The sequence below is a fragment of the Bombyx mori genome, chromosome 8 (genome assembly GCF_030269925.1).
Source record: "Bombyx mori chromosome 8, ASM3026992v2".
Lineage (NCBI taxonomy): Eukaryota > Metazoa > Arthropoda > Insecta > Lepidoptera > Bombycidae > Bombyx > Bombyx mori.
The window spans coordinates 8,635,549-8,658,138 of NC_085114.1; the positions used below are offsets into that span (position 1 = coordinate 8,635,549).

At 37.5% G+C, this 22,590-nt stretch overlaps 1 protein-coding gene and 1 non-coding gene across 3 annotated transcripts in view; one reads left to right on the forward strand and one right to left on the reverse strand.

The window, feature by feature from the left end:
- Window positions 1-22,590, reverse strand: part of LOC101737318 (transducin beta-like protein 2) — a 79,779-nt gene that overhangs the window by 20,592 nt on the left and 36,597 nt on the right. Inside the window, exon 3 of one of the 2 annotated variants that reach the window (XM_004932074.5) lies at window positions 13,534-13,757. In XM_004932074.5, the coding sequence (XP_004932131.1) occupies window positions 13,534-13,757 (224 nt within the window). Of the gene's footprint in view, window positions 1-13,533; window positions 13,758-19,437; window positions 20,790-22,590 lie in introns of those variants that run through there. The other variant, XM_038012286.2, reaches the window with a different exon arrangement.
- On the forward strand, window positions 2,984-3,079 carry Mir2807a-3 (microRNA mir-2807a-3). Its single transcript, NR_107438.1, has one exon. It is a non-coding gene; the product is annotated as a microRNA mir-2807a-3 (primary transcript).

The following is a 22,590-nucleotide window of genomic DNA, read 5'->3' on the forward strand; positions in this document are numbered from 1 at the left end:
GTGTGCGTCAAATACACGGTATGTAGTGTGTGTAATGTTTTCTTTATTGATTTAATGTATCTTTTATGCAAAATATTAGCATTGTGCACTTCTTCTCTATATTCTCTATAAGTTTGGAAAATTTCATACTCCTCGGTCCGCGCAATTTTCGTAAAAAGGTATACAAAGTTTTTGCTTCACGTATTAATATGTATATAGATTTCACGAAAATTGATTGAAATCCCAAAAATCATTACTCTATATATATCTACCAAATTTAAAAAAGAGAATATTAATCAATTGAATTTATCTCATGTAGCAATACACTTAGACACAACACACCTGTACACGTTTCCTAGTTAGAAAATGATGTCAACTCAAGTTGAGGGTTAATCTGTCAAGGTTAACGACTTAAACAAGAATTTAAATTAGGTTCAAAGATATCGAATTTTATTACACTGTATTTATACTGTGGTCCGCGGATTCGGTCGCGTTCATTTTAACTTATATACAAATAAAATAAATAAATATAAATATTTTACTAACAATCACGCCACGTTAACTGGTCCCGTGATAAGTTCGTAAAGAACTTGTGTTACAGGTACCAGATATCGGAAATAAATGTAAGATTTTTATTATACACATACATAAATTTAATATACATCCATAGCCCTGAAAAAGACATTTATATTTATCATACAAATATCTTCCCTTGGCGGGATTCGAACCCGCGACCCCCTAGTGTAGTGACCATGTCACTTACCACTACACCAGACGGACGTATACTTATACGTATATTATTATGTGTGGGTTGCAATCGTTTGTGAGAAAGAGTAGTTTTATTGTTTGTTATGGCTTAGTCTTCCGACGTCTTTACGTATCAAGAAACTGTATATTTATTCAAGAATCTACTTGTATTTTTAATCGAATAAATTTTCTTCAGGGCGAGTCCGTTTTTTGAGCGATGCTCAAATAAAAATGACAAGCTTATGGATGGAATAATGAACTATTCTGTTATTAATCTGAAAATATGGACATGACTTCCACGGTGAAGGAATAACATCGTGTAATAAAAATGAAACCCGCAAAATTATCATTTGCGTAATTACTGGTGGTAGGACCTATTGTGAGTCCGCGCGGGTGGGTACCACCACCCTGCCTATTTCTGCCGTGAAGCAGTAATGCGTTTCGGTTTGAAGGGCGGGACAGCCGTTGTAACTATACTTGAGACCTTAGAACTTATATCTCAGGGTGGGTGGCGCATTTACGTTGTGGATGTCTATGGGCTCCAGTAACCACTTGGCACCGGTTCGGCTGTGAGCTCGTCCACCGATCTAAGCAATAAAAAAAAAATCTTATCTAGCTACTGTTATTAACTACTATCCCGTCATATACCCATAGCATTAGACAGTGATCTTAGATCTGACGACTTGCTCTATAAGGCTCTAATCCAAAATTTCTTCATGAAATCGATCCAGGACTCATGTGATAACCAATTTGGTGTAGTCGCGTACACCCAAACATCATATTACATTTTATTCGTAAATATCTCGCATTCAGGCCGAATTCTGTAACACAATAGTACACAATATACGATACGCTTTTTGTACTGAAACTAATTTCAGTATTTTAATTGGAATTTAAAAGTTTATTCAAAGTCATGAGTTCATTAAACTTCGTCAGCAACGCGTTTGCGTTTTGTTTTTAATCGTAATCAATCAAGATTGTCTGGTGTACCGAATCGATATGTTCGAATGTCTCGACACATTCCCATGACATGTAACGAATCGAATAGAAAACTTTCACCGCGGATTCAGTTTTTTTATAGGTAATTAGCAAAGGAAACGTACGCTGTTTACATTTTCCAATGATTAAGAGTTCCGAACAATGCAGCCTTATCACTCACTGTAGTACCGTGTGAGTCACGCGAACGGACTATTGAAATAAATGAATACGCGTAATTAAGTACTCGATGACACACCTGTTGTTTGTTTTTAATTCGATTATTTTAGTTTATTTCCGATTATTATATTTCGTAATAGGAATTATTGTTGTTATTGTTTTACAAAGGCACAATAATTTCTTCGATGCGTTTTTTCTTCTTCTTTTTAATTATATAGAGAGACTTTTCAATAACAAAATGAGATATTCGAATTCTAAATTATCAAGTAAGTATTTTTACGTATTTTTAAATCTAAGTATTTTTACAGCGATGTAATAAAATCTAGCTGAACTAAATTTAAGTGAAATAGATGTTTTTTCTAATTGTCTCACAACTTACAGGAAAAATCTGTCGCGGATCATTTCCCAATCAAATATAACTTAATCTCAAGCGATCAATCAAATGTAATCAAATCTTAGTTCTATAATATTTTTTTTAATTTTTGTTGTTAATGCACTGTCGATTGTACCTATAATTGAGGTGACATCTGCCATGAATTTTTGTTAATTGTTCAATGTTTTGTATCGATGGTCACTTTGTCGGTGCAACTTAATAAATAAATAAAAAAATGTCTAATATGGTCTAACTCACTAGAAAACCTTGCTTTAATGATATATTTTCATAGATTAAGCCAAACTATATACAGAGCATTGTGGCGTGGGGTTCACATTAAAATACGCATTTCCTATGTCATATCTATATGATATGAAATACATCCCGATGTGACTATCTTTTAACACATAACAACCAAAATCTTTACTATATAATTCGTGCTAAATCGCCTTCACGGAAAATTACAGAACAGATTACAAGGTATCATAATTTCAATAACCGCAAATGTAATAAGACATTACGCAAGCACATTTGTATGACCCTTGAATAATATGATTGTGTAAGTGTGCATTAATGGTTTTCTTGTGTGCAAACTGAACGAACGTATTGAAGGGTTCTATAATGATTTATTTTAGCAGCATGACGTGGAAGTAGCAATTGCATTGCCTTTCTAACCTTAAAATCAGAACCAGTGTGCTTAGTGCGAGTTTTTTAACGTTTTCGATAGCGTAAAAGTTAAGTCAAATTTGTAGGGAGTTGGAACGTTTGCCTATGTTAGCCGCTAGGGGCGCTGTTCCAGCTGCATACAAATTTCAGGTAATTTTTACGCTATCGAGAACGTTAAAAAACTCGCACTAAGTACACAGAACTATACAGACATATTTTTTACTTCGTAGCAGATAGGTCCTACCAACTCGTACGAGCACGTCATTTCGGATCCTCCCGATCCACTATCGGTGCTTTTAGGTACCTCAAGCAAGTACCTCGTCACTTGTGACGAAAGGTTCATCGAGTAAATTAACCGACAGACACAGCCCACTCGCCGGATTTTCTCAGTGGGTCGCTTTTCCGATCCGGTTTTAGATTCTTTATTTTAATTTTTTATTGCTTATATGGGTGGACGAGCTTAAGGCCCACCTGATGTTAAGTGGTTACCGGAGCTCTTCGACCAATGTGAATGCCGCCACCCACCTTGACATTGGAGTTCTAAAGTCTGAGTATAGTAAGGCTGCGAAGCGCACAATTCAAAAAAGCACTGTTCTTCCTAGGGCTAGTGTTAACAACGTCACCAGGTTAGAGCCCCGTGAGCTCACTACGTTCACTCGTTCAGCGAATCTAGTATAGCCCCTGAGATAACTAGAATAGATAGATAAAAAAAACGTACGAGTCAACATAATGCACAGTACTAAAAATATAAATAAGAGGCAGTTAGTTAAGAAAGTAAAGGTGACTCTTAGACCAACGAAGTAACAAAGTTTCAGCTCATCTGCAATAATGTTGGATATTAAGAATTATGTCTCGATGAGGAACGTAAGAGAAAAATAAAATACCCAACTCAACTGTACACGTGTCCGATTATATCACTAACCCATTTAAATAAATTTAATCATGGTATGAACATTGTTACCCCAAACAATTAAAATAAAAACTTTAGAATAAAAAAAAGTACGTATAATAATATATACAGTATCTATCTCGATTAAAATCGTAGTAATAAATTTATTACTAATGATCGTACTACGTCATGCGGGCCACGGACCGATTTCATGAATATTTATTTTTTAAGTAAACAAAATTCACGAATCATAGGGTTTACCACTCAAAATAGCATGCTTAATAACATTAATTCTCCGATATTAATCACACCTACGACTTATAAAAAAAAATAACAATGAGTAATGCACCGGCCTAGTGGGGCAGACGATTCCAACAGTATACACATATTGTGCGCAATGCAAGTGTATTCCCATTATTTGCTATAACTGTGTCCATTGTCTGTGTTATGTGGACCTGTGACACAAAATAAATACCATTTTAATGAAAAGTAGTATAATTGTATTATTGTTATGCAACAGTTCATTGCAGAGCGAAAACGTTTTGTTCTCGAATTGTTTAATGTTATTGTTGCGAATTTCAATACATATTTATTATTATGGAACAAGTATAATAATGTCTTATGTAATATGGTCGTGTTTAAAAACCGCTAGGCAAATTTACTTGAAATTGCTATTTTTGGACTACATACGGAAATAAAAATCTTCCGTCTATTATTATATTGTAACTTCTGTATTATATTGTAATCATAATATGAATATATGTAATTTGTTTCCACTGCAACAAATTACTTTGCCTTATTACTAAGCGTTTTATGATAGGTTATATGCCAGTAATAAAAACTATTTTTCTTTAAATTGGTAGTTAAATCTATGATTTCAAAATGAAAATGTATCCAGTAAAGCCGCAAATTGTTAACATATGTATATCTTTCAACATGTCAATATTTTTACAGATAAGATTATTATACCCGGAAGCAGCGATCCTAAGGATCATTTGATCTTAAGTGGTGGTAGCTGACACTCACGACTGTATACTGCTACTACTGTGTACTCATTTAAAGAAGGATAAGCAATAACACAATAAAAATAAACGTTGGTAATGCAGATTTTGAACTCTATTCCGGTGGCAAACGGTGTATTAAATAAAACTATATGAACAGACTAAAACGTGGCAATTCAACAATTAACTGACACAATGTACCTATACAGAAAAAGCTGCAGTTATTTTAAATTTGTAACAACTGCTTTGACCAGTTGCGGTATTTCTTCGAACTTTCTTGCAGAGCAGCAGCAATTTGAAAAACTGTAAACATTATTATGAAGGAGTTATTGAACTTTTAAATTTTGAGTGTAATAAAACCTTTTTTTAAAGTAAATGGGGATTGTAAAAAAAATTCGCAGAAATATTTTCGTGCTGGTTGTTCACAAAGTAAGACAAGAGTATTGTTATTCGAAAGGGCAACATGGGATTCAGTCACGTAGACGAAAAGTAAAAAGTACGATGACTTGGTAAGTGAATCGTTTTTGGAGATTGACTTCATTGTGTATCACCGTAGCGGCATCGCAAAAGTGAACGTTTTTTTTTTATTGCCTATGTAGGCAGACGAGAATACAACCCATCTGATAGTGAGTAGTTACCGTCGCCCACGACTTCAGCAATTTTTTTTTTTTAATTTTTTTTATTTACTTCAGATTTTACATCCATATTACACGTCTTCATTACATTGCATTAACATTTCATTTATACTAAAATTAAATAAAAATAATAACTAATCTCGGACTAAAACAAAAACAATAATAATAATAATAAAAACAAAAAATCAAATAATAATAATAAAACAGAAACTGTAAATTAACATGAAAACTACCTTAACCTAAAGGCTGGTTTGGATGAGAGCCAGAGGGGCAGAGCCAAGCCGCTGCCTACCAAACCTGTGTTTGTGGACAAAGAGGATAATATGAAAAACCGATTTTGATATCATCATAATTACATACAATTAAAGCTTGTTTATAACATAGTCGCATCGCTTAATACGGGTTCACCAGGCGTCTTATCGTTTAGGCTACCACGGCTTCAACTATGTAGGTATATATATGTTAGTACTAATATCGTTTATAGATCTAGATATTATATAGTTGAGTGAACTACAATTAATTTTTATCGTTTAATCCTTTTAATCACAACCATTATATACAATGAAATAAAGTGTGTTCGTTGGTTAATTATATTAACGGATGCTAGTTTCAATTTAATATTTTGGTTCAGTATTGAAAGTTAATACTAAAACCCTTATAATAAACGATAAACTGATAAACGTGGTACTAATTCTATTTTGCACTGTTACGGCGCTGACGATAATCTATAAAGCCGAGAGTTCAGAGCTGCTATTCCTAATAGTTAATATACACGCTTGTTAAAAAAGCCCCAAATTTTAGCATAATTTATTTAAAATATCTTTGAAAGATACATATTATCCAAATTGGTTCAATGTTTGTAGACATCAACCCACACAAGCAAACAAAAAGAAAAACCGGTCTAAAACATTTCCGATGATGCAAAGAATTCCGTAGAGGGGTGAATGCTGAACATAACTTTTTTTTTTTTTTTTCCACAGGAGAAAATCGCCGGATCCCCACCCGCGCGGCAGGTGGGGTATGTGGGAGTTGAACCTCGCTAAAAACTCCTGCCGCTCACAACCGGCGCCCTACCTCGGACCGGGCCGGAGCCCAGTCGGGGCTATTGAAACGGCGGGACAGGGTTGACGCAGAGCACATTACATCCATCCCACCGTCCCACGGACGCCGGACCGGTGGCCGCCAGCGACACGACCACCGGTTCCCTCGTTCAGCGGGCCGAGAGCCCGCTTTGATGGCGCCGCGTTACACCTTCCCCCAGAGCGGTCGGGGGAACGCGGTCTGCCATCACCCGGCTTCCTATTGCGGGTGAGCGTGCAAGCACGCCACCCCACGTCTGGGTCTCTCCCCGCACAAAACGGGTGGGACCCCTATCTCTTAGGGGGCCAGGTCACGGATACGACCCCGGTCCCGACCCCCTGCTCGGCGGCGGCGGGTTTCTGCGTAGTGAGGAGAGCTTTCCCTCACTCGCCCCGCCGCCTCCTTCTGCGAGATGGTGCACTCGCAGAAGTCGAGCATAGCCTTCCATGACTCATCGCTGCCAAGCATCGACGCCACGACGCCAGGCAGCGACAAGTCAGGTCCTATCTTTGCGACCAGGACACGGCGCTGCACCTCCCAAGCGGGGCAGACAGCGAGCGTATGCTCCGCCGTGTCCAGGTCGTGTCCACAATGGTGACACCTCGTCGTCGGCTCAGCCCCTATCCGGCGCAGGTACTTCCCGAAGCATCCGTGCCCGGTCAGCACCTGCACCAGATGAAAGGAGAGACGTCCTTCGCCACGATTCACCCAGTCATCAAAGACCGGGTAAACCGCCTCGACGGTCCGTAGCCCCCACGTGGGGTTGGCCAATCGCCTCGACCACGACTCGAGCACAGACCGCCGAGAATGGGCCTTCCGCGCCCTCAGCTCACTCTCGGGGACACGCGCCACGCCCTGAGCACGGAGCTCGCTGCGCCACCGATAGTCGGCAGCGAGCGACTCCGTCTCCAGCTCCCATGGCGGCGTCCCCGCCAAAACACACGCCGCCTCGAAGGAGACGGTGCGATATCCGCGGATGACCCTGATGGCAATGGTGCGCTGCGGCCGGCGCAGAAACCGAGCCATAGTGGCCCGGCTGCGCGGCTCAGCCCACACAGGTGCACCGTACAGGGCCATCGATCGCACCACCCCCGCGTAGAGGCGGCGCACAACCTGATCCGGTCCCCCAATATTCGGGAGCAGCCGGCTCAAAGAACCGGCCGTCCCCATCAATCGGGGGACCAGCTCCGCAAAGTGAGCACGAAAAGCCCACCGGCTGTCCAACACGAGGCCGAGGTACTTCAACTGCACCCCGACCCCTATCCGGACGCCTCCAACCACGATGTGGGTGTCAACTGGTGGCGCCCTCCGCGGCCCGTGAAACCACAGAGCCTCGGATTTACTGAGCGCCACGTCGAGACCCAGACTCCTTATCCTTCCGACGACGAGGGCCACTCCCGCTGTGGCGAGACGGGCAGACTCCCTAAAATCATCCCCCCGGGCCACGACCAACGTGTCGTCCGCGTAACAAATAACGCGGAGGCCCGGGAGGAGGGCGCCCCTCAGCACCCAGTCGTACCCGAATGCTGAACATAACTTAGTCGATTTTCACAATTTAATGTTTTTTACAACTGAAAGTAATGAAAATTCTCATCTTCATGTATGTTCGTCTTAAATATTTAATTCTAGAAAGATACATCTTGACAGTTTGAATTAGGCATGAAATCGTGATTATTCAAAATAATGCACAACGTTATTGCATTTTTCATCTCGGCGCCCGCAACCACTTCCTTTTATCATAAAATATAAGTTAAACGCTGTTTGTTGTACAAAGCGAAATAAGAATGATTTAGTTTTTTTTCTACCTATGCTGATATGATAGCCTTGAGAGGCAATTTCAGCTTCGCCCTAACATGTAGGTGAGCTCACGGGGCTCAAACCGGAGTGCTGCTAACACTGGCCCTTGCAAGATTAGTGCTTCGCAGAATCTACCACCGGATCGGAAACGCGACGCACTGAGAAGATCCGGCGAGAAACTCAGTGGGCTGTGTCTATAGGTTAATTCGCTCGTCGAGCCCTTCGTCGCAAGCGACGGGTTCGATGAGGACGGTGACCGGTGCTTGTGGTACCTAAAAGCACCGTTAATGGATCGGGAGGATCCATAATGACGTGATGATTTAGAAGAGAGCGCTATGCCTATTGAGAAATACATGTTGTCTTTCTTCAAACGAGATTTCTGGTGAGCAGTCAGCGATAGGCACCAGCTTGGCTCTGCCCATTTTATTTATTGCGTCGACAAGTGAGCGACGGTAACGGTAACCACTTACTATAGTATAGGACAGTATGATAGTCCCAGCCCACTGAGTTTCTCGCCGGATCTTCTCAGTGGGTCGTGTTTCCGATCCGGTGGTAGATTCTGCGAAGCACTGTTCTTGCTAGAGCCAGTGTTAGCAACACTCCGGTTTGAGCCCCGTGAGCTCACCTACATGTTAGGGCGAATGAAATAGCCTCTCAAGGCTATTAGCATAGGTAGGAGGAAAAAATAAATAAAATGATTGTCTGTTTACAATGGCAAAGAAAAATGTCCACTATTTTCACACTATAAAAAGCAATTATGCTGTATCTAAAACTTGTATCGATTTGCGTAGCATTTATAGTAAGTCTAATTGCACTGATTGTTGATGATAGCTTTCGTAATCATACAGCGATAAGGACAAAAAGCAGCTAAACAACCAAGGTTATCTACCATGCTTGAGAGTCAATCGCCGCGGCATTGAGCCGGACAAAGACCGTGTTTCATACGACGTTTATTTAATTAACATTTGTTTACATATTCTTTGGAAATCATCAAACTACAAAATGAAGCCGATTTCTTTGGTTCAATAATATTATTTTGGCATAAATAAGCGAGATGGCGGTGTCTGCTCGTGCCAGTTCGGTTTCACCTTACGCCCGACACTCGGTCACCAGTAGAAATTTCATTTTGTAGTTCATAAAATATTACATGAGTGTCTTTCTATCTGTCATTTGTCTTTCGTTTTATTTAAGATCAAATACTGTGATAGAATAGTAAGCTTTTAATATAAGTGCATTACCCGTTCGTGCGTTTTTGATCTATCAGCGTATAGGTAGAGGAAAACAGTACATAATAAGTAGAAATTTTAAATGTACTAGTGGTCCCGCAGTAGTCGAAATTCGATTATAATTAATCGAAATTGTAAGTTTGTACACTATTATGATTCTATTTTCAAAGACTATTATACTTCTATAATCACAATTTTGCCTATATTGAAAAATATTAATAAAGACAAACAATATTTTGTCTATTTTCAATTTGACCACAGATGTCAAGAACAAAAGTTTGACAATAAATAAATAGTATGCATACGTGTTGCGTCAAATACATGGTAGTGTGTGTAATGTTTTTTTTATTAATTTAATATATTTTTTAAGCATAATTTTAAAAATATTAATATTCTGCACTCCTTCTCTCTATTCTCCATAAGTGTGGGAAATTTCATACTCCTCCTCCTCCGCAATTTTCGTAAAAAGGGATACAAAGTTTTTCCTTCACGTATTAATATATAGATAACGATGTTGTACTTCTAAATGTCACCTATACATAGAAGAGGGCACGTCTTAAGTGACATTCGAAATTTATTCTTCAAAACAAACATTACGAAAATTCGTAATAAAATTCGTTGTGAAATGCGAAAAGTCTTTGATGTAAAAATTCCGTTTTCCGTACACATATTAAACGAGTAGACTTATTGAATTATTCAGCCAGACTGTTATTTGAATTTTCAGCGAGGCGAAGCGGCCATTCGGCCATTGCTCTGTGCATGAGTTTACAATATGACGCCCACCTATTTTCGGATCTCCTAAATTAAACGTAAGTGTATTTCACTGTATTACGTCAAAACGAATCCGGGACGATCATTGTATGCTTTGTTGAATGAAAATTAAAAGTGCTTCCGATTTTTCTGAGATTAGTGCAAATTCATTAACGATTAAGCTAACGTTTTTGAGTATACTCTACCTTTAATTACATTTTACTGAAATAAATAAAAGTATAATTAAAACATTCTAGTTTGTTAGTTTATTAACCCCTCAACAAAAAAAAAAAACATTTATTTCTAACTCATGAATTTACAACAAAATACAAGAATATTTTATTTCATTGTAAAACAAAAGTTTTTTGACCTCCAATAAACAATTCGTTCAAACATCTCCACGTTACAATAAGGTCAAAAAACTTTGTAATGTGACACGCAGGCGCGCTCTTCCAATAATTTTGTCTAGAGGACGAATGATACATCTTTAATGCAGAATGAATTCGTGGCAAAAACTAAGACGCAATTTTCTTTCGTAGAAAACAAGCTTCGAAGTTCTTATAATAATTAAATTAAGATGTTTTCGATATTTGTAACTCTGTTCAATTTAAATAGAGACTTAAATAAAAACCAGTAAAGACCAGATTTCTATGTTCCATTTTCAAACAGAAACATCGCCACCTAATCAAGCGTTGAATTATTAAATCAAAATCATGTACCATAGGAGGCAGAGGAAATAAACACATGCAACCACGTGCTATTTCCTTTTTATAATGTGGCAACTAATTTTACAAAACTCAGATGTTATTGAAACAATATTCGGGGTTCTTATGTATAATGTATTTAGAATAAACATCTGTATTTATTTGCATGTTCCTTTCTAATTCAATATTGTGCAATAATTTAGTTTTCAAATTACATGCTAACAACGTGCACGTGTGTTTTTATTAAACGATTCCAAAATCTATTCAGGATGTTCAAAAGTGATACGGTCCATTACAAACTATACTTTATCGTTCTAAATAATTGACGTTCAATTTATTATTCTATTTATCTAATGAGTGCAGAGACACAATATCTGAGTTATTGCGCGTCGTATATAACAGAAAACGCACTAAATCAAAACATTACGATATATTTCGATAGCTTATGACCTATTGACCTCCTATACATTTGTATAGATGCCGATAAAACATTACTCGCCTAGATACGATGGTACAGAGTTGTGCATTATCCGCACATGTATCGTTTACTGCAACGCAGCTGCTTTATCGATAGCGTCAGATAACAACTGCTTATGTAATCTAACTGGCGTGCGTTCGCGTGTCACGAAGCTTATAAACATAGATATAATTGTTGATTGAATTCAGTGAAACCGCCAGTAAAAGTGGGCCGGCATAATACGGTTAGAACGATAACTTGTCGCGAAATGATACGACTTTAGCAGAGAATCATCGATTATTTTAATTCAAGGTAAAAGCTCAGCGAACCGCATTGAACGTAAACAGTGTAGTGTTTTAATGATTTTATATCTATATCTTAACTTTTAATGAAACCGAATAGCTATTCTATTGGCCACTGATAAGGTTCATTCTTCACTTTGTCCTCAATAATTTTGATACCTGTACGATCTTAAAATGAGTACCTAGTTCAACTGGTATAAATAGGTGCCTTTGTTTAAGCATAACCTTCAAGACTTTTCTTCTTCTTTTATTAAAAAATTGAAAAACCCTGTGGATATTCTGCGGGCCAATCGAGGAAACTTGGTTATGGTAATTCATAATTCAACATTTTTTACTATTAATGAAATAGATGCGCACGTGGTATTTTACACGAAGTATTTATTATTCACAGGAATTTAAAAGAGGTTTGTTCTTGTGAAATTCATCATCGCACTTCACAATTCATTGTAAAAGTGTCGGGTTAACATTTTATCCTACATATGTATTGAGATGAGTTTTAAAAGTACATATTTAAGTCTACGTAGTGTGTGCTATATTCTCTTAACAGTACAAAATATTCATATTTATATTAATATGTAACGTAATTACTGGTGGTAGGACCTCTTGTAAGTCCGCGCGGGTAGGTACCACCACCCCGCCTATTTCTGCCGTGAAGCAGTAATGCGTTTCGGTTTGAAGGGTGGGGCAGCCGTTATAACTACATATACTGATTCCTTAGAACTTATATCTCAAGGTGGGTGGCGCATTAACGTTGTAGATGTCTATGGGCTCCAGTAACCACTTAACACCAGGTAAGCTGTGAGCTCGTTCACCCACCTAAGCAATAAAAAAAAATGTTTAAATATTCAGAAAGGATTAATCATAAGTTACATTAAAATAAGTACATTGTATCGGATAATTTGTCATCACAAAAATTTTGCTTTCGCTACAAGGTCATCTTTCATTGCGTATTTGATTCTAAGTATAATTGCAGATACTTTTGTTATATGCCAAGATAAATAAACGTTATTCTTCTATTTTTATCAGTAGAACCCGGAAGTACCTTGGTTCGGTTTTTGTCATCATACCGTGCTATCCTTCATCGTTCATATCAAAGTACCTAATATTATAATAATATATTGAATATTGAACACGAATAATTAACATGTTTTTTTTAAATATTGAATTAAACGTAGAAGCCAATAAACTAAATACGTGAACTTTATTATTAAGGGTATTATTACCCATTACGTTAATTAAATTATCAGAATTTAACTAATAGTATTTAATTACGTTCCCTATGTGCAACGCTATATTACTATATCCCTAAGCGATTGCAAATTATACATTATGTCTCGAGATGGGTGGTCGCATTTACGTTGCGACATGTTGGCTCCAGGTAAACTCAAGTATGTGACCTGGTCTACCAATCTTTGTTTTCTTTTTTTTTAATTGCTTAGATGGGTTGACGAGCTCAGCCCACCTGGTTTTAAGTGGTTACTGGAGTCCATAGACATCCAAAACGTAAATGCGCAATCCAAATTGAGATATAAGTTCTAAGGTCTCACGTATAGTTACAACGGCTGCCCCACCCTTCAAACCGAAACGCATTACTGCTTCACGGCAGAAATAGGCAGGGTGGTGGTACCCACCCGCGCGGACTCACAAGAGGTCCTACCAACAGTAATATGTTAATATAATAAATAAAAATCCTTTAATAACAAAAAATTTTTTACTAAAATTGACGACTGCAAAATGATTAAATTGACTAAATAAATATTCGTAATACTAACCTTATCGAAAGTGATAGCAGGCGTGGCGGAAGCAATAGCGCCATCCTTCTTCTTCTCGATTTTGTAGACGATAATATTATTTTCTCGTACGGTGTGAACGATGAAAGCCTTGGAGTCCGGGCTCCAGGCCACATGGGAGGCGTGGTCAAACTCGATGTTCACACGTAAAGTTCTGTGCTCCTTCTGGCTCAGATCTCGTATGTCCCAAAGGATCACTGACCCATCTAAGAAAAAATCAACCTATTAAGGGCCATAAACTTTAACTTCGAGGAGCTCTCCAAGCGGGGCCGTTGTCCTAGATCGCCGAAGTCATCCCAAAGTCGTCTTAACTATACAGATGTAATTAAATCGTGCTTTAGTTTAGTTTTTAAACGAAAGAAAAAAGTTCAGATATTTGAACGGATGAAGTTGTGGTATTTTTTGAACAATAACCATTTCGTATCTCTCAGGTAAATTGTCTGCAGAATTTTTGCAACGCGCTATTGTCTTCTGCTCATAAACTCACAAAATTTTCAAAAACAAAAAATGCACATTATCTTTTTATTTCTCATTGCCAAGTGAACAGGTAATTGTTTTTGAGACAACAACGAAACAGATAATTTTCCTACGAGGAGACGAAACAATAAGTGGCGTATTCGGGAAGGTTTCAATCCTCTTACGAATAACGATAAAGAAATATTCACCATTTTTTTTTCCTTTCGAGCTTACTAAGAGTTGACGGCCGACCATAAAATGTTTTTTTTTATTATTACACACAAGAATAATTTTAATTAAGCCTTAAAGTTCTTACGCGATTTTTAACCTCATTCAAAATTCGTTTCATCCATATACATATGTAAGATACCGTCATGATATAATTTCCATTGAAGACAAGATGGAGAACAAAAGTCAAACCTTGATACTATTCAGTAATTGTTTACGGATAAGTTCGATTGTTGCAAATGCTTGTAACTTGCTTGGGTGTGCAATGTAAGAACCGGTAAAAGGTCAACGGACCACTTAAGACTTCGAAACTGAGTCACTGTACCAAGGCCTCTCGATTTCAGGCAGTTTATTATAGTTCTATCGTAAAGCTAATTCGTAACTGACCTGACCAGTTTTATGGATAACAGTTAACCAAGATATTGAAGTTCAATATCTAAAACGTATTTACTATTAGATGTTAGTATTCAAGTGTTTTTATTATTAGTCATTGCGTTATTAGTCAAACTCGGCTACCACCATTGTTTGATTTGGAAATCTATCTTTAACTGAAATGATTATTCGTGTTATTCTTCATGCGCGTTGATGTCTTTTCGTTCAATGGCCCCCGCTCAAGGAAACTAGGAAGGCGTTTGCCTAAATCATGAAACAAAAAAACTGTATCTCACGCTGCCATCGTTACGTCATTTATATCGTATTTTTCTATACTAGTGATCGGACGCAGTAGTCGAAATTCGACTATAATGTATTGATATTATAAGTTTAAACATTATTATGGTTCTATTGTCAAACACAATTATACTTCTATAATATCAATCACAGATTTCGCCAAAACTGCACTATAGATAAATAATATTAAAGACAAACAATATTAATCTATTCTCACCAATTTTACCACAGACTTTAAACAATAACAAAACTTTGACAATTGACAGTAAACAAAGAGTACATATATTTTTATGTATGTGTTGTGTCAAATATATGGTAGTGTGTGTAATTTTTTTGCATTATTAGAAAAAAAAAAATTAGCATTCTCTGTATATTCTCTATAAGTGTGGGAAATTTCATACTCCTCCGTTCGCGCAATTTTCGTAAAAAGGGGTACAAAGTTTTTGCTTCACCTATTAATATATAGATATGTACATTTTAATCACGGCTCTCGGTTCATACACGTATAATGAGCCAGAGGCGATTCTTATCCGAACAGCAACAAGACAAAAACTCGTCTGTTAGAATCCACTCGTACTGAATTCAAGGTCCATCGTCATTGTTGGTGCCCCCGAGGCCAGGCTTCATCGCAGATTCGGTTTTGGTGGGCAGCGAGTAGGCGACTACACAATTATTGTTAATTGTGTTACTAAAGCTTTTGTTGCGAGTTAAATTCATACGAACTTATATACACATATTTATGACGCTAAGGTTATAAGTTGAATAGGTGTTTGCAAGTCGCTTGTATGCTGATGCATATTTCATTTATGTTCTTATCTTATATTGAATTTTAGTATCCATTAACGATCATTGAAATAAGTCAATCACTATTTATAGAGATTATGTAAGACAACGAAAACAATAAATTATTTAGCAATGAGCAACTGTTTCAACAATTGGGACGTTAACGTCACGTGTCAAGGGTGGTGGTACCCAAATTGTGCTTAATTTCAGGAGGGCCATGAGCCACACGTCTAGCGTAAAAAAATTAATAAAAAATTTACTTAAACTATTTTTATGGTTTCGTGATCAGTCAGTATATGAAATGTCAGAAATAATACAATAATAATAAATGTGAGATTTAAAAATACTGTTTTAATTATATTTACGACTCGCGAAACCCGAAAAAGTATTTTCTAATAATATATAAATAGCATTATTTAAAAAAAACTGTTTAAAGTATAAGTAGCTCTCGTATATATCGATAGGTTTCCTTGACTCAACTTCCACAATACAGCGAGCTACGACATATGACGCGGAGGGGCTCCGCGGGCGTGTTGGGTTTTGATGACGAAACACCCCGTTTTGTGCAAGCCTTTGTGATTGCGAAAGAGACTTTGACGTTAAGCCACTCGGAGGTTAGGCAGCCTATGAAGAAAATTTGAACAATTCAATACTATTATGCCAAATTGTATAATAATTCAACCGCTTCAATACTCGAAGAACCAAATCAAATCAAAAAAAAATTATTCAACATAAATGAAAGTTCATACTTGTTGAACGTCAAAAAGAATTACCGCCAATTCACAAAAACTAGCCTCCGGCCTGAGAAGAACTAGCAAGAAACTCAACGGGCATGTCTTTTTCTTTTTTTAAATATTAGATTTTGTTTTTGAAATATTCATTTTTACAATGAGTATTATAACGTAACAATTATTGCAGTATTGAACCAATTTAATATCTTAAGATAAACGTCGACATCAAGATAGTTTAGATAAATACCATAATCAAATTTATTTAGCATTATTTTCTTGTCTTTACAGCGTTAGGTACAGAAATTTAACAATTCGGACCTATTGCTGTCAAATGTTGTCTTTTATCACTTCTAATAGTGTCAAAAAAGGTCGGTTACAAACAAACCTTGTACGTAAGGAATTACTAGGTTGTTTCCGAGTAAGCCACAACAATGTCATCGATAAAATAAATAATATTATCGTATAATTTTTATATCATTTATCGCAGTGACTTCATTTCAACGTAACTAACACAAGCATGCATGTACTTCATTCGCAAAAGTTCTATTTTAGGCGTTCTCGCTCGACACACAGGTGACGACGTGACGTCTAGGTGCTTTCGTGGATAATAAACATGACCGGGCGATAATTTTGACGTCATTTGACATTTTCTTGATAAACGTAATAATGACAACAAATCGAAACAAAATATTCAAAACGTTCACAGCGTTCGGGGTCAACGTATCGGAGATAGAAATTCATTAAAATTGTATTCTTTATGTTTTTTTTTCCGCATTTATATAATGATAAGCTATCAGAAACGCCATCTCGGATCTTTCGCGGGCTGGGTCACCTTATCTACAATGTAATGAGGAAACCAACGTGCGTCCTCATTGATTAAAATAATGCGTCCTTATTTGATTAACAACGGAACTGTAATCATTCTGGATTTTTATAAAATATATTATATTCGTTCTCGGCACATTAGTCTGATAAAGTAAATAAAAAACTCTCAAACCGAGCTAATTGAATACCTACGAGCCTTATTTTGGCGGTCTGAAATGTAAACAAAACGCGTACAAACGACCGGACAAGAGTTCGTTGCTCCTTGTCTGCTGATATACGTGATATCAAATGTATTTAACCGACTTAATATTACATATACTACCTCAGACTCCAACGATATAAAATCAGGGATATGATTCCGGAATTGATTATCTGAATATGACGCAATATTACCTATCGTATTGTGTTGAGTTTTTTTTTTTTTTTGTTACAATAAAAACACATAATCCTATTCATGTTTTTATAAACCTGTCAACTGGATTCATATAAAAAGATGTCTGAAAACGTAAATACATTACGATATTTATTATTATGTTATAAATATTTACAGAAACTATCGACAAAATGACCAACGGAACAACCTGGCGGTCATTAGTTGGCTCATCTTAATACGCGTTTCATAATTTCATCACAAGTTTATGTAAGAATACCTATTATGTAACGTCACTCCGAGTGCACGGTCGGTGATATCTGAATGGTTGAGAACCACTTCACATTATTGTTACCTAATTATTAACATTATGACCACATTAAAAACGTAAAACCTATTTCATTTAAAACGCCTAGTGATCGTGACCGCGGTCAGTATAATGAGTCATCGATATAGGTCAATTTTTTTAAATAATACTAGGTGTGTCTCGTTGTTTTGCTTCAGTTTAATTTGGTCCGGTCGCTATGAAAATGTGATCTGGCCTAATAGAAAAAGTGAAAAATTATCACATTTCTTTTAAGTTCACATATGGTTGCTAATGCTAAATAAAAAATCTAATATTAAAAAAAAAAGACATGCCCGCTGAGTTTCTTGCCAATTCTTCTCAGGACAGAGGCTAGTTCTTGTGAATTGGCGGTAGTTCTTTTGACGTTCAGCAAGTATGTAATTTCATTTATGTTGAATAAATTTTTTTTTGATTTGATTTGATTTGAATGGCAATAACAATAAATTCTTTTTTTTTTTTTAGTTCAGCATTAGAACCGCATTCTTTCAACGGCTGGATTATAACAAAATGTAAAATAAAAAATCGTCTTACACTGCGTCCTCTTTTGATTAGCAGAGACAACGCTAATTTTTAAATATTTAATACTTTTAAACACTAAATTGTCTATCAAATAGCGACCATTGACCATCAGATGGCCCGTTCCCGGCCTTTGATGATAAACAAAAATAAACATGTTTTATAATAGGCACGAGTATCGAGTAGCTTATCGAGTATATTTTCTTCAAAAAATGAATGAGTTAGTCACTGAGAAAACACAGCTAGACTTAGTCACCTCGCTATTAATATTATTATTTTTACATACACATATTCATCAAAACATTCGTACAGTCAATATCTTCATACTTACGAAATCTTCCGGTGGTGTGACGACGTGTGCTTTTCCCGTTCACACCGGCTTAATCAAATGATTCACTCTAGAGCAGAACTTGTTTCGTTTCATAATAAGGAATTCCCTATCAGCAAAATTTTATTACGTCTTTTAGGTAAACCTATTTTTGTATGTTATAATTCAGTGTACAAATTAGAGCTGGGCAGAGAATCATGTTTATTATATTACATTGCCAGAAATTTGTTTGCTAATCAGGAAAACATCTGCCAATCAGTGAACAAGAATGCGTTAAGTGTATCTTTATGAAGAAGCTTTTCTGATGGATAATGTTGATGAATTTGTTAATCCGAATTGAATCTAAAGACGAGCAGAATAAGGCTTACCACAGAGTAGAGCTAACCTTAAGTGGATTACGTGCCACAGCTAACAACTAGTTGTTACGTAGCGGTGAAACCTAGAATAGTGAAAGTTTTTATAACAGCTACAGTGACACCAATATGGTCATAGTGGTTTGATATTAACAGTTATAAAAAATATATTTTTATCTGCCAAATGGGATCTTTCGAAACTTATTCAAATTCACTAATCTGATAGATAGCCTACTTTGTAACGCTTAGAATTAAAGGTATAGTGATAAAAATAAACAAGGTTTAAAAAAATATCACGTTTATTGCCTCGATTGCAATTCAGAGGCACATACTACACATGTCAGTACGCGCGCTCCGTCAACGTGACAATTTAGTCACTCTCGAATATTGTCAATCACAATTTGGTCAATAATTCATTAATTGTGTCCATAGAACAAATTTCTTTTCACATTAAAATATTATCACTCAAATTATTAGGCGGAACTAACTAATGGATCATAAGGTTGCAAAATAGGTAGTTGATATGATATGCTGTGTACTCTGTTCGCTTGCTCCTGCTGTACTTTAAGTAGCACCAAATCCATAGCAGCTCGAGCATCTTCCAATGGCGAGTGACCATTGCTGCCTCTTTGTACAGTACGGCCCAGAAGCTCCTCGGATAGGGCGCGTAGTGATCGGCGCATTGGGAATCCTCGTGCGTGTGGATATAAAGCACATGTATCTACAACTGCGCTGTGCAATAACTTCAAAGCGCGGAGATCATTTTCCAGAGCATGTCCGATAAGGATTGTGTCAGTTCCAACGAATCCTAGTATATCGTTTTGTACGTCTCGTAGCGTCTTAGTCGCGCGCGCCAAGTCGCGCGGCCTGATGCCCGAGAAACGGGTGTTGTGATCGACGACAGGTGAACTCGGTTTAACTAGTGATCGGTATACAAGACGGCCATCGGCTGCAATGACCGCGATACTAGCTAATTCCAATCCTGCTGTAGTATAACACATCTCCGTGTCAATAGCATACACTCCACCGCGAGGTGAACGTGCGCGCACGTAGCCTTCAAGAGGTCCGTTCATCCCAGGACGAGTACCGCTCCACACATGAGATCGCGCTACACTGCATCCTCTTGAGCCGAGCATTGATTTGCAGCATGCGTACCGAGAATCACTACTAACACGGCCCCAATGATAGAGGCATGTTTCTTCTTTAACGTATTCACCATCACGAGTCATTCTAAACATTTTATCACAACGTACACACAAGTGTTCCACAGCATCCGCTTCTTCGTCACTGTCAGATCGCGGAGTTGACCCCAAGGACCCGCGACCGCTGTCACCTTGGGACCCGGGAACAAATTCAGGGGCATTTACATCCCACGTAGTCATCGGTCTAGGTCGAGGCGGTGGATTTATGTATACGACCGCTTTAGTCGAATTCGGTTCAATTTCCAAAGGATATCCCAAGGTCCACATGCGCTTTGGAGACAGGAAATGTGACCGGAGGGCCTGTGCTAGTTGTTCAGTGGAGAGTCTCTGCGGCGTCGACGGCGTCGTCGGCGCGGACGGGGGGCGGCGTTGATCACGCGGCTTGCGCCGGCGTGCTGCAGCGCCGGCAGGGTCCACCGACGCGACGGTCTCTTGATAAAACCAATCGTGGAATTGAATACAAAAATGCATGTTTCTTGGTTGGCTTGTGTACACATAGAGTCGAAATACGAGCGCGGAGCTTGAGTTAGAGGTACGTGCTATCGCGCGCGCGGGCGCTGTACTAATGACGCGCTGGTGGGGCAGCCCACGCTTTATACGTTACGTACGCAGCGCGCCTTCGTTAACGGGACACAACGATCGACTGGCCTATTCTCATTTTTTCTAAACAATAACACAACTTTTTCGTACAAAACATTACTTGTATTTGAACTTATTTTAGATATTTAACACGCAGAGCGTCCTAACCCTGAAGCAACTCGATTTGTACTGACGTTTGTTTAGTTGTTTACACTAAACAGCTGATGCCCGCGACCCGCGTGGACGCGATGTTTACGTACGATAATATAATATGGGTTCGACTCCGGACAAAAATGTAAATGGTAACATTAGATAATTATCTAGACATTATCGTTTCTTTATTGAATATATATAATCGTTTTTTAAGTGATCATTATTTAATCGTTTCCTTAGTACCTACTAATTATTTATTTAAGCAACAATTAATCGGTTTTGTTCCGTGAATTGTAAATTTTCATTTTCAGAGTTATGAATGATTAATTAATTTGACGATAAGAGAGAAAAATAGATAATTCACTTTAAACTACGGAAGAGTGAGAGTACAATGATTGACAAGGGAAGGAAGGCCGGTCATTGTCTCCGATTCTTAAAGCACAAATCTTACAGGAAATGTGTCAGAATATTAATGAAATTAAAATTCGGGATCCGAAAAACATATTATTTCAATCATTTATATCATCAATTATACCATCAATGTCAATGATACTATATACAGTCAATTCGTTATAAGGTTGTTTTTGAAAAAAATACTTTCGTCTTAATACAGATACCGAGAGGAAACTTTTATTTTTAACGGTAAAAATTACGATCGAACGTGAATCATACGTTTTTCAGAATCATACCGCTTACGAGACTCCGTAATAATGCCATAATTTCATCAGATTTGCTTACGTGACGAGATTTGCTTACGTGACGAACGACATTTATGAATTTGAGAATTATTTCTTAATCAAACCAATTCTAAATAAAGCTTCACTTTATTACATATTAAACTAATATGTAATTAATTTAATTATGATTTACCCTGTTCTTGGTCATGTACAAATTACATAAATATTTTATCATTATACTAATTGTCTGCAGGTGGTCTTCAAGCGTTAGAGTCCGTTTGATAAACTAACGTCTTAGGTGTATCAATGTGTAGGTTTGGTTTATTTTAATTCGGATCAATAAAACGAAATGAACTTCACTATCAAGAGCATGTGCGCATGACGGCTACATCGCATGAAGCGCATAAAGTCGGTCCGTTTGTATGTACAACGCGCTCTTTGTTGGCCACCTCTCTACGTAGAGTCGTATGCGTGTGTGCCGTGCCGTTGTTTGTATACAGAATCGCGTGTTGGCGCGCCGCCGCCGCCGGCTGGTCGGTGACACCATCGCCGATAACCTTATATATCGAACATACTTTGACTCGACTACGTTATCGCGCACAAGCTACTCTATCAGTCCGAACATCAATAACTCAATCAATTAAAAATAATTAAACCTATAAAGATATATGTGGCAAAAGTGGCCTAAGCTTACCATAGTCAGTATGGAGGCAATTAGGTTTGCATTTTCATGAATTTGAATTTGACTAAGCAAAAAAAACGATACGCGCAAAAATAATGTTTACAAAGCTATCTGTTATCTATGGGCGAAACTGTGGATAGG